Below are 14,323 nucleotides of genomic sequence, written 5' to 3'. Positions count from 1 at the left end.
GTCTTTACAACAGAGATAGATGGCTTTGCTTGTGGAGTTTTCTGATGTGCAAAGCTGCCCTGAGACACAGACATCATCCTGCCCCTCTCCCCTCTTTACAGATGACAGCAAAGCGAGGCTCAGCAGCAGCTTGCCCTCCGCCACCCTGGGCAGCCTCCTGGATGACCAGCACTGGCACTCAGTTCTCATCGAGCGGGTGGGCAAGCAGGTGAACTTCACTGTGGACAAGCACACGCAACACTTCCGCACCAAGGGCGAGACGGACGCCTTAGACATTGACTATGAGGTGAGTTGATCTTCCCCCCACCTCCCAGGACCCTTGCTTCGATGAAAGCAGCAAGAAAATCAGTAAGCAGATCAACTGAGAGAAGAGGTGGGGCACTGAGGAGTCTTACCCTGGGACTTACCTTCCTCCATCTATGCCAGATAGTCTACAAGAAAAGCAGTGCAGCCAGAGAATCTGAGCAGTGGGAGTGATGGGCTAAATCACAAGGTAGCAGCTGTGTACATTTTAAAATCAACAGGTCTCCTCCTCACTTTTTTTTTTTAACTGTTTGTAGTCTTTCTGTACCACTGCCTAGTCTCTTGGTTATGTACCTCCATTAAAAAAGGACTTCAATTATCTGTGGTGATGAAAGATATTTAAATTATAAACAAAACCAATGGAATCTAAAACCTACAGTCAAGGCAATACTCTGACTTTCACTCTTCCGATGCAAACTTTTGACTAATACTGTGCCGAGCTGTTTCTTCCCTGCTCTTTGATAGAAGAGGTATAGTGAAATGTACCAATTCTACAATACAAAGAAAGTTGCACAAATCTCTGCAAACTCGCAGCCTAGAGTTCACCATCTTTGCTAGTAGTTCAGTTCAAAGAATGCAAGTTGTGCCCCTGATGTTCACCAGGTTCTGTTGGGCCATAAACATTCAGTTGCTGAGTTGGAGAAACTGAGATAAGACCCCGCAGAACAAGGAGGTAAAGGCTACAGTGGATGATGCCTTGTCACTGAGGGCTTAGAATACAGAAATTTTATATTTATGTATTATGTATTTATATAGGAAAGAGGGTACTTAATTCGACTTTGAAAAATGGCAAAAGTTTTCTAGCAGGTGATGCTGCTAAGTCGTGAAAGAATTGGGTTAGAAGATCAGGGAGGCATGCCAGAGCACAGTTCATGAAATGTCAGACCATCCAGTATTTATGGAATTCAAAAGAATAGGCCATCAGTGCTGTGTTTAAGTCAGCTTGTTACCAGTTCATGAGTTACAAATGATAGATTTTCAGAAACTTTGTGAGCTCTTGGTTAACCCAGCCATTATTAAAAATTAAGTTGGCTGGACACGGTGGCTCACGCTTGCAATCCCAGCACTGTGGGAGGCCAAGGAAGGCAGATCACAAGGTCAGGATATTGAGACTATCCTGGCTAACAGGGTGAAACTCTGTCTCCACTAAATCACAAAAAAATTATCCAGGTATGGTGACACATGCCTGTAGCCCCAGCTACTCAGGAGGCTTAGGCAGGCAAATCACTTGAACTCAGGAGGTGAAGGTTGCGGTGAGCCAAGATCGCGCCACTGCACTCCTGCCTGGATAGAGTGAGACTCCATCTAAAAAAAAAAAAAAAAAAAGAAAGAAAAATTATATTAAAAAAGTTATATAACCTTGAAATTAGTTTTAAAGCTAATAAATTCATTGATTTCTAATTATTTCATAAATTATATCTATGTGCCTGTCTATCTTTTAACTAGAGATGCTCTGGAGGAATTTTGTGACTATTCTATCTATGTTGTAGGAATAGTGTCTGTTGGGTTGCTACCTTACAGCTCTTCCCACTTCCGTGTTCAGTGAAATCCCTTCGACAGCTTGAAGTCTACCATAGTGGAAATACCTACACCGCAGAGACTGACTAACATTACAAATCAGGGACTGATTTCTTGTTTTGTGGAATGTCTAGACCAGGGATCAGAAAACCGCCTGGCTTGTCTGGTTTGAGGCCCGTATTTTTTATGGCTTGTAAGTTAAGACTAATTTTTACGTTTTTAAAAGGTTGTAAAGTAATTTTCAAAAAGGAATATATGAGAGAGACTTTATGTACTGCAGATAAAATCATTCAGCAAAAGTCGACAAAACCACCCCATAAAACTCATCTGGTTATACGAACTTACAATAATAGGTTATTGCATATTGTATCGTTATTCATAAATTGTGTGCTGCACATTGTTTATATCAGTAAAATAATCTTATGTTTGGATACACAGTCATGGCGCACTGACACATACATACCTGTGTGTGGGTATGTTCCTGTGTCTCACCTGGGCAACCTACTAGGAGACAATTTCAATCACTAGTGGGATAGATAATACAACAATGGAGGTGGAGTTGAATAATTGATAAATCAGGACTTATTTTTTCAATCACTATCATGAGAATAAGAGAGATCTTTTGATCTTAACCTTAGTTTAGTATACTACAGATAAAATATGCCATTCATTAACTTCAAAAAAGAATTTGTCGCTCTTTGACTCAGAATACAAGATAACAGGTGGGTATTTTTGAGTTGCTGAAAACTGGCAATCTGTGAATATCAATCGCTCTCCTTTGTCAACTTGTTTAAATGATTGACAAAAGAAAGAGCACACTCAATATTGGAACTACCTCAAAGAAAAGAGATATGCTTTATAAACTTGAAGACAACAATAAAAACCTATAAAATCATCTGAAAGTCTCGTCATTCCTCCCACATACTTTCCCTTTAATGTCCCAGAGATGGTTCTAAAATTCACTGTGTTGCCAGATTTAACATTTACTTAGAAGTCCATGTCTGCTTATCTTTGGGCTCTTGTTTATGGAATCTGTATAAAATCACAGCTAAGTGACATTATAGTGAAAGGCAGCTATTTAGGGAAATGAAATCCAATGAAGTTGAAACTGATTTCTTCAGGGCATGCATGAACGTCTTGGTGCCTTATAAAATGAGCTCCCTAGGAAAGAGACACCTTGAAACATTCCTCTGAAGCAACCTCTGCTTTAGGGAATTCAAGTCTTCTCCAGATTGTTCAGCCAGCTTGCTCCAATGATCATAAAAGAAGACAGATTGGCTGTAATAGCAGCGTTTGACATTAGCTGTACTGGAAGACAAGAGTTATGCATCAAGAGAAGCTTCCAGCCTTTGAAGATTCACCCCAAAGGCTGTGTGGAGATGAAAGAGCATTGGTGCAGAAACCCTGTGTTCTACTCAGAACAGACCCAGGCTGTGTAAACCTGGGAAATAAAAATTTCAAAATTCCAGAAGCAAAATTTGCACTCCTGTTGGAAGGAATGGAGCTAAACAGGATATCTAAATCTAAGGTCTATTTAATCCCAGTGTTTCATACCAATTAGAAGCTTAGAAGCTAGGATGATTTGCTTTCTGCCATGCACCCATATGTGCACAAAAGAGGCCTGGATATCACCAGCTAGAGGATGACAGTCATGTCTTTGTGTGCCAATGACTTAATTTTGGAGCATGTACTGCTCTGTTACATAGTTCTGTACCCTATCCAATTTTATTTCAAGGCAAATAGAATTATGCAAACCTATGTTTCTTTTTACTCTTGACTATGATATGGTAATAATGGTAAGAAAAGGTAGTAGCATTCATTCCTCTTCTTAGACTACCTTAGGGACATCAACCAAATGACACAATGACTTTCTATAAAGCAACTGGCTTGAACTTTGCTGCACTAATATGTCTGCAGTTGTCTGTCTCCCTTCCTGCCCAGAAGGCAAACAGACAAGGGCTCACAGTATCTGCTGTCGAAAAAAAAAAGAAAAAGAGATAGAATGTAGATCCTTTACTTCTCATTAGAATGTCTTCTCAGTTTACATCACGTAGCTCATGTGACTTCTCCAAATGCTGTGAGAAAGACTATAGCAGCTCACTTTACTTCCAGCCTGGAGCAGAAGGGCTTTAGAAAAAAAGATATTTTTAGGACCTTTAGAAAAAATAGCTTTTTTCTAACATCCTTGTAATCCAAGAAGCCTTTTCTTATCAAGAGTACTCAGTAATCTTGTTTTACATAGCTATTTTGTAAGCTCTTAAACTGCTGAAAACATATTTGAAAAAATATATATGATTTAGGAGGCAGGCGTGGTGGTACCTCCATAGTTCCAGCTACTAGGGAGGCTGAGGAGGGAGGATGGCTTGAGCCCAGTTTAAGACTGCAATGAGCTATGATGGCACCATTGCACTCCAGCCTGGGTAGCAGAATAAGGTCCTGTCTCTTTAAAGTACATATATACATACACACATATATATGATGTAGATATTTACACACACACATATATAAAATGTGTATATATATATATATATATATATATACAAATACATATTTGATTTACATATTATCACATCATAGATACTGAAAAGGCATTTTACAAAGTACAAAATCTATTTTAGAAGAAAATTCGAAATAAAAAAAAAAAAGCAAAAAAAATCAGATTGCACTAAACATTTAAAAATACATAACTTTATCTCTAAAAATAAGTCTCATGGAAGTTTTAAATAGAGATCCTTTTTTTTAAACATAAGAGTGTTGGAGATTCTTCTAGGCGTGGCATAAATTCTAGAAATCTGGAACTAAAACATATAAAAATTTTGTCTGTATAAAATATTTAAAAACCATGTGACCAGCCACAAAAAAAATCTATCTAACTATGTCATCTTCCTAATACCTTTTAAAAGTACTTCAAAATATTACACTTTTGAGGCAGGACTAGATTGCAGCTCCCACTTGGACAGGCAGAACAGCATGTGGATGCTTACTTCATGAACTTTTGCTCTAGAACGGCTGCAGGAATATATTAGGAAAGCCCAGAGAACCCACAGACCGTCCGAAGGAAGGTAATTGCTCCTGTGGGACCCAGGAGATACCCCAAATACTGCGAGTGCTCAGACTGTGAAGGGAAAGAGAAATCCTCCCAAAAAAGGTAGGTCATGTGTCCCTGAACACACACCTTCACTGGGGAACCTGAATGTATAGATTACAGAAGAAGATTCTGACCTTACCTGGAGCTGAGTCAATTTAGAAAGCTTAGCAAAATACAGGGGTAGAGGAAGCAGCAGGAAAATCTCCTTGGGCTTGCTGGGTCACCTAGCAAGCCAATTTCTGCCTTGCTTCACAGGGATCCTTGAGGAGGGCTACCTCAAGGATCACACACAGAGAGAAGGAACTTGCTAGCTGAACTTTGTAACAACTTGAACCAATGGAGAAGTCTTCTGGCTAGAACTCAAGTGAGGGCATACATTTGGTGTCCAGAATCCACAGTTGAAGGAAAAAGGAAAGCCCTATCTATTTTTGCAGCTGACAGGTGGGTAACTGGGACAACTTCAAAGCCCTGCTGTCCACTGCCTGGAAACAAACTGTGCTGTTGGGAGTGGGGCACAGTGGCAGTGAGACCAGCCCTTTGAGTTGCATGGGAGCTGGGTGAGGCATGTGACTGCCAGTTTTGCCCACTTCCCTAACAACCTGCATGACACAGCAAAGACAGCCATAATCCTCCTACGTACGTAACTCCATTGACCTGAGAATCTCACCCTCATCCTCACAGCAGTTGCAGCAAGACTTGCCAAAGTAGAGTCTGAGTTCAGACATACCCAGCCATTTCCCAACCTAATGGTCCTTTCCTACCCACCCTGGTAAATGAAGACAAAGGGCATATACTCTTGAGAGATCCAGGGCCCTGTCTACCACCTGTCCCTCCCCATGTTACCATGGTTGATGCTCTCTTTAAAATGCCACCTCCTGAGAGGAGGCCAACCAGAACAAAAATAGTACATTAGTCAACCATAATGTAATAGTACATTACAACTCACAGAGTTCATTTCAGTCCCCTGCCACCTGCACTGGAGCAGGTGCCCATATCCATGGCTGAGAGACTCACAAACAGTTCTGTGCAGACAACTTTCAGTACCAGCCTGGAGCCTGGTAGACTTGCAGAGTGTCCAGATCCAGAAGAGAGATAACAATCACTGGAGATCTGCTCTCAGGAAGCCACATCCCTAGGAAAAGGGGGAGAGTGCTACATCAAGGAAATACCCCCATGGGACATAAGAAACTGTACAACAGCCTTGAGTCCTAGACCTTTCCTCTGACATAGGCTACCCAAATGAGAAGGAAACAGAAAACCAACTCTGGTAATATGACAAAATAAGGTTTCTTAACACTCCCCCCAAAAATTACAATAGCTTTCCAGCAATGGATCCAAACCAAGAAGAAATCCCTAATCTACTTGCAAAAGACTTCAGAAGCTTAGTTATTAAGCTAATCAGGGAGGCACCAGAGAATGGTGAAGACCAATGTAATGAAATAAAAAAAAAAAAAAAATCATACAAGAAGTGAAAGGAGAAATAGTGAAACAAATAGCACAAATAAAAAGCAATCAAAACTTAAGGAATCAATGGATACACTTATAGAAATGCAAAATGCTCTCAAAATTCTGAGCAGTAGAATCAAACAAGCAGAAGAAAGAACTTCAGAGCTTGGAGAAAAGGTTTTTGAATAAACCCGATCCAACAAAGAGAAAGAAAAAAAATAAGAAAATATTATAATTTTCTTATTCTTTTATATAATATATAACCTCCAAAGAAGTCTGAGATTATGTTAAACAACCAAACCTAAGAATATTCATCATTCCTGAGGAAGAAGAGACATATAAATGTTTGGACAATATATTTGGTGGAATAATTAAGGAAAACTTTCTTGGCCTTGCTAGAGAGCTAGACATCCAAATACAAGAAGCTCAAAGCACATCTGGGGAATTCATTGCCAAAAGATCTTTGCCTGGGCACATTGTCTTCAGGTTATCTAAAGTTAAGACAAAGGAAAGAATCTTAAGAACTATGAGGCAAGAACACCAGGTAACCTATTAAGGAAAACCTATCCGGATAACAGCAGATTTCTCAGCAGAAACCCTACATGCTAGAAGAGATTGGGGCCCTATCTTCAACCTCCACAAACAAAACAATTATGAGCCAAGAATTTTGTTCCCAGCAAAACTAAGCTTCATAAATAAAGGAAAGATACAGTCTTTTTCAGACAAACAAAAGCTGTGAGAATTTGCCACTACCAAGCCAGCACTACAAGAACTGCTAAAAGCAGCTCTAAATCTTGAAAGAAACCTAGGAAACACATCAAAACAGAACCTTTGTATAGCATAAATCTCGTAGGACCTAAACACAAAAAGATACAATTAAAACAAAAACAAAAAACAAGCTATACAGGCAACAAATAGCACAATGAGTTGAATAGTACCACATATCTCAATTCTAACATTGAATATAAATGACCTAAATGCTATACTTAAAAGGTACAGAACTGAAGAATAGATAAGAGTTCACCAACCAACTATCAGCTGCCTTCAAGAGACACACCTAACAACACATAAGGACTCACATAAACTTAAGATAAAAAGATGGAGAAAAAAATTCCATGAAAATGGACACCAAAAGGGAGCAGGGGTAGCTATTCTTATACCAGACAAAACAGACTTTAAAGCAACAGCAGTTAAAGACAAAGAGGCCATTACATAATAATAAAAGGCCTTGACAACAGGAAATTGTCACAGTCCTACATATATAGGCACCTAGTTTTGGAGCTCCCAAATTTGTGAAACAATTACTACTAGACCTAAGAAATAGACAGCAACTAAATAATAGTGGGGGACTTTAATAGACCACTGACAGCACTAGACAGGTCATCAAGACAAAAAGTCAACAAAGAAACAATGGATTTAAACGACACCCTGGAACAAATGAACTTAACAGGGATTTACAGAACATTCTACCCAACAACCACAGACATTCTATTTCACAGAGCATACAACTTTCTCCAAGATAGACAATATGACAGGCCACAAAATGAACCTCAATAAAGTCAAGAAAATTAAAATTATATCAAACACTTGTTCAGAACACAGTTGAATAAATCTGGAAATCAACTCCAAAAGGGACCTTCAAAACCATACAAATACATGAAAATTAAATAACCTGCTCCTGAATGATCATTTGGTCAAAAATGAAATCAATAAGGAAATTAAAAAAAATTTTTGAACTGAATGACAATAGTGACATAATCTATCAAAACCTCTGGGTACGGCAAAACTGTCGCTAAAAGGAAGGTTCATAGCTCTAAACACCTACATCAAATCAAAAAGTCTGAAAGAGCACAAGCAAATAATCTAAGGTCACACATCAAGGAACTAGAGAAACAAGGAAAAACTCAACTCAAATCCAGCAGAGCAGAACTAAATGAAATAGAAACAAGCAAACAAAAAAATACAAAAGACAAATGAAACGAAAAATACTGTTCTTTGAAAAGATAAATAAAATTTATAGACCATTAGCAAGATTAACCAGAAAAAGAATACAGAAAATTCAAATAAGCTAAAGTAGAAACATAATGAGAGATATTACAACTGACACCACAGAAATACAAAAAGATTATTAAAGACTTCTATGAACATCTTTGTGTGTATAAACTAAAAAACCTAGAGGAGATGAATAAATTCCTGGAAAAATAAAATCTTCCTAGCTTATGTCAGAAAGAATTAAATACTCCGAACACACCAATAACAAGCAGTGAGATTGAAATGGTAATAAAAAAAATTACCAACAAAAAAAGTCCAGAACTAGACAGATTCACAGCGGAATTCTACCAGACATTCAAAGAATTGGTACCAATTCTATTTACACTAGTCCACAAGATAGAGAAAGAGAAAGCCCTCCCTAAGTCATTCTATCAAGCCAGTATCACCCTAATACCAAAACCAGGAAAGGAGATAACCAAAACGAAAACTACGGACCAATATACCTGATGAACACAGGTGCAAAAATCCTTAACTAAACACTAGCTAACCAAATCTAAAGACATATCAAAAAGATAACACCCCAGGAGCAAATGGGTTTCATACCGGGTATGCAGGGATGGTTTAACATACTCAAGTCAATAAATGTTATACACCACATAAACAGAATCAAAAACCAATATCACATGATCATCTCAAAAGGTGCAGAAAAAGCATTTGGCAAAATCCAAGATCCCTTTATCATTAAAACTCTCAGCAAAATTGTCATGTAAGGGACATACTTCAATGTAACAAAAGCCATCGACAAGCCCACAGGCAAAATAATGCTAAATGGGGAAATGTTGAAAGCATTCCCTCTGAGAATGTATACAAGACAAGGATGCATACTCTCAACACTCCATCAACACTGTACTGGAAGTCCTAGTCAGAGCAATAAGACAAGAGAAAGAAAGGACATTCAAATCAGTAAAAAGGAAGTCAAACTATAGCTGCTTTCTGAAGATATGATTGTTTACCTAGAAAACCCCAGACTCCTCCAGAAGCTCCTAGAACTGGCAAAAGAATTCAGCAAAGTTTCCAGATACAAAATCAATGTAGGTCTTCTATAGACCAACAGTGACCAAGCTGAGAATCAAATCAAGAACTCATCCCCTCTTACAATAGCTGTAATAAATAAATAAAATACCTAGGAATACACTAATCAAGGAGATGAAACACCTCTACAAGAAAAAAACTACAAAACACTTCTGAAAGAAATCATAGGTGACACAAACAAATGGAAACACATCCCATGCTCATGAATGGGTAGAATCAATATTGTGAAAATGACCATACTGCCAAAAGTGAACTACAAATTCAACACAATCCTCATCAAAATACCACCGTCATCCTTCACAGAATTAGAAAAAACAATTCTAAAATACACATGGAACTAAAAAAGAGCCAACATAGCCAAAGCAATACTAAGCAAAAAGAGCAAATCTGGAAGCATCATATTACCTGATTTCAAACTATAAGGCCATAGTCACCAAAACAGCATAGTATCAGCAGAAAAATAGGCACATAGACCAATGGAAATAAACCCTAATACTTACAGCCAACAGATATTTCACAAAGCAAACAAAAACATAAAGTGGAGAAAGGTCACCCTATTTAACAAATGGTGCTGGGATAATTGGCAAGCCTCCTGCAGGAGAATGAAACTGGATCTTCATCTCTCACCATATACAAAAATCAACTTAAGATGAATCAAGGACCTAAATCTAAGACCTGAAACTGAAAATCCTAAAAGATAGCATTAGAAAAACTCTTCTAGACATTGGCTTAAGCAAAGATTTCATGACCAATAACCAAAAAGTAAATGTAATTAAAACAAGGACAAATATCTGAGACTTAATTAAACTAAAGAACTTTCTCACAGCAAAAGGAACAGTCAACAGAGTAAACAGACAGCCCACAGAGTGGGAGAAAATCTTCACAATCTATAGAATCTTTGTCACATCTGACAACTATAAAAATCCTAGATGATAACATTGGAAAACTCTTCTAGACATTGGCTTGAGCAAAGATTTCATGACCAATAACCCAAAAGCAAATGTAATTAAAACAAAGATAAATAGCTGGGACTTAATTAAAATAAAGAGCTTTTGCACAGCAAAACAACAGTCATCAGGGTAAACACACAACCCACAGAGTGGGAGAAAATCTTCACAATCTATACATCTGACAAAAGACTAATATCTGGAATCTACAACAAACTCAAACAAATTTGCAAGGAAAAAAATCCATCAAAAAGTGTGCTAAGGACATAAATAGACAATACTCAAAAGAAGATATACAAATGAACAACAAGCGTATGAAAAAATGCTCAACATCACTAATCATCAGGGAAATGGAAATCAAAACCACAATGCAATACTGACTTACTCCTACAAGAATGACCATAATCAAAATATTAAAAAAAAAAAATAGATGTTGGCATGGATGTGGTGAACAGAGAACACTTCTACACTGGTGTTGGGAATGTAAACTAGCACAATCACTATGGAAAACAGTGTGGAGATTCCTTAAATAACTAAAATTAGAACTACTGTTTGATCCAGCAATCTCACTACTGGGTATCTACTTGGATGAAAAAGTCACACACATGTTTATAGCAGAACAATTTGAAATTGCAAAAACATGGAACCAACGCAAATGCCCATCAATCAATGAGTGGCTAAAGAAACTATGGCACATATATATGTATGTGTGTGTGTGTGTGTGTGCGCGTGTGTGTATACATTAATTCATTCCTTTTTATAGCTGAGTAATATTACATCATATACATATACACACATATATGTGTATATATATATATGTATTCTATGTGTGTATATATATATGTGTGTGTGTGTGTGTGTACGTGTGTGTGTGTATATATATATATATATATATGATGGAATACTACTCAGCCATAAAAAGTAATGAATTAAAGTCATTCACAATGACCTAAATGAGATTAGAAACTATTATTCTAAGTAACTCAGGAATGGAAAACCAAACATCGTATGATCTCACTTGTATGTGGTTGCTAAGCTGTGAGGGTGCAAAAGCATGGGAAAGACACAGTGGACTTTGGGGGTTCAGGGGGAAAGGGTGGGAAGGGAGTAAGAGATAAAAGGCCACAAATTGGGTACAGTGTATACTGCTGAGGTGATGCGTGCACCAAAATCTCACAAATCACCACCAAAGAACTTACTCATGTAACTAAACACCACCTGTTCCACAATAACCTATGGAAATAAAAAAAATTAAATAAAAAAATAAATACATAAAACTTTAAAAATCATATTTTTATTAAAAAGTTAAAAGTTTCTACTTTTTACAAAAAAAAAACAGGTAACAATGAAAAAGTAGGTAAGGAACGGGAACATATGAAAAATACAAAGAGCATTCATATGTATGAAAAGATGCTCAGCCTCACGAATAAAAAATGAAATGCTAATCCACACTAAAATATTTTTAACTCATATTGTAAAGACCAACACTTATAAAATACCATGTTGACATGGAAAAAAACAAACCTCTTTTTCTACGCTGTTGATGGTACTGTAATTAATAGCATATCAATGAAAGGATGCTGTTATTCAAAACTGGAAACAAATGCTCTTTAACCCAATAATTCTGCTTCCAGCATTTATTCCTACAATTATTAGCAAATGTGTGCAATGGAATATAAGCTAGAAATAATAAAAGATTTGAAATTATCCACAAATTTATAGAAAGGTGTTTGATTAAAAATCTTGGTCAGCCCTGTGTGGGAACAGCTTTGCCACAGTGCTCCAGTGGCCTTGCAGGTACCCAGAGTCCACTCAGCCACAGGCTTGCATTGCTGTTGAACTGAGTCTTGGCAGGACACCTCAGAATGTGAGAAGGTGAGGGCCAGTGAACAGTTGCCTCGAGAACTTATTTCACTTGCCTCCCTATCTCTGCGGGAGGCCACCATATTTCTCATCACCTCTCAGGTTGTGATGGGTAAGGTTTTCTGCCCTCTCATCTCAGAATAGAGCTGCATCATACAAAATGGTTTAGCTCAGTCAAGAATTGTGATCTTGGGTGTGGTGGTTCATATATGTAATCCTAGCACTTTGGGAGGCTAAGGCAGGTGGATTACCTGAGGTCAGGAACTTGGGACCAGTCTGGTCAACATGGTGAAACCCCATCTCTACTAAAAATACAAAGATTAGCTGGGCGTGGCGGTGCACGAGTGTAATCCCAGCTACTAGGGAAGCTGAGAGCTGAGGCAGGTGAATGGCTTGAACCTGGGAGCTGGAGGTTGCAGTGAGCCAAGATAGCAACACTGCACTCCAGCCTGGGAAACAAGAGCAAAACTACTCCTTAAAAAATAGAAAAAGAATTGAGTTCTTAGCAGTGGGAATTCCCACAGCCCATGTTGTGATCATCTATCCCATTTTGTTTAGATGTCATCCTTCTTGGTATGCACAGCTACAGTGCATGGCTATTCTTTGCTTAGCTGTTTGTGCAAATAAAAAACTGTCTGAATGTAAGTGATTCTTTGATCTTTACCAGTCTATTGGTCAGGGTTTGGTCTTGGGCTCACCTTGTGGATGGGTACCTGACAAACCCCTATGAAAATATAATGCACTCATTAAAAAACGAGGCAATCTTATATGTTCTGATACGGAACCACTGCCAATATAAACTGTTAGAGGAAAAGAAAAATCAATGTGGAATGCAGTGTAAACAGTTTTTGTGTTTAAAAAATAGAAGAGAACATATAACATGAAAGCACATATAGGAATAGAAATTTCTGAAAGGATACTAAAGCAGGAGATAAGATAGAATCTCAGAGAGTAGGGAAAAAAAGAAAGCCTTACTTTCAATTGCATACCCTCTTTAAACTTTCTGAATGCTGTACTCCATCCAGAAAAGTACTTTAAGGAGAAACTGAGGCAGTAGAAAGAATATATAATTTAAAAGACAGTTCTTATATTTGCTTTGAACTTGCATGCACTGATTTATTTCTATTCATAGTTTTTGAAAAACACTTATTACTTTATTAAGTTACATTATTAAATCCACTTATCTTTTAAATTGTCGTTCTCATCATCCCCAGTCCAGCCATAGAATATAAGCTCATCATCAAGGTCCGATTTTCTTTTTTACTTTCATTTATATCTACAGCATCATGCCTGACACGTAAAATGCACGCAGTAAAAACTTGTTGGGTAATTGGATGAATTTTGTTTCTGTAAGTTGTAAATGATATTAATCTGCATTCTACCTTTCCTCTCATAAAAAATTCCTAGTAGGTTCCCCATGCTCAGAGGCTACCCTTTGCGGCCTTCCTTACTTTTACTTGGCATTGCCTAATAGATACCTCTCTAATAGCTCAGACCTGATTTGAATACTGCTCAGACATAATAAAACTATTTATTTGGTGATCATATGATAGTATAATTATACTTTGTTTTCTTTGGAAATTCAGTTCCAGCCTTAAAGTTGAAGGCCTACATCGAGGAAAATAAACTGAAAAATAAAATAAAGAAAAAAGCGACAAGTAGATGCAAAGGGAAATTAAAAAATAAAACAAAAAGTTACTATTATGTATGGCATTTAAAAATTTTGTTTAACCTCCCAAAACAGCCCTGTGAGAAAGGCTATTATCTCCTATATCACAAATATAAAACCGGACACACAGAGAGGTTGAAGTCCCCAGTCCCTATTCCCCAATAGCCACCAAGGAAAAGAAACAGGATTTGAGCCCAGGTCTGTGTGGCCATTTGACCAGAAGTTTATCTGGGAAGCAGGCATTCCCTCTGAGAAGAGAGAATCAATGTCTGGAGATTCTAGCACAGCCTCTGGGGCTTGGCCTGGGCTCTGCCTGTGTACAAGACATGAAATCACATTACTTGATGCCATTTTCCTTCTAGTTTTAAATTTAAGATTATTGTGATGTGTGGGCTTACTAATTTT

At 37.7% G+C, this 14,323-nt stretch overlaps 1 protein-coding gene across 1 annotated transcript in view; it reads left to right on the top strand.

Moving 5' to 3' along the window:
- CNTNAP5 (contactin associated protein family member 5) overlaps window positions 1–14,323 on the top strand; it is an 865,582-nt gene that overhangs the window by 400,889 nt on the left and 450,370 nt on the right. Inside the window, exon 6 of the mRNA XM_017544214.2 lies at window positions 102–286. Coding sequence (XP_017399703.1) covers window positions 102–286 — 185 coding nt within the window. The remainder of the gene's footprint in view (window positions 1–101; window positions 287–14,323) is intronic.

This window comes from Cebus imitator, unplaced genomic scaffold, assembly GCF_001604975.1.
Source record: "Cebus imitator isolate Cc_AM_T3 unplaced genomic scaffold, Cebus_imitator-1.0 Scaffold167, whole genome shotgun sequence".
In the NCBI taxonomy this organism is placed as follows: Eukaryota; Metazoa; Chordata; class Mammalia; order Primates; family Cebidae; genus Cebus; species Cebus imitator.
The sequence above is the reverse complement of the archived record's forward strand: the minus strand, read 5'-3'. Positions and strand labels throughout refer to the sequence as shown.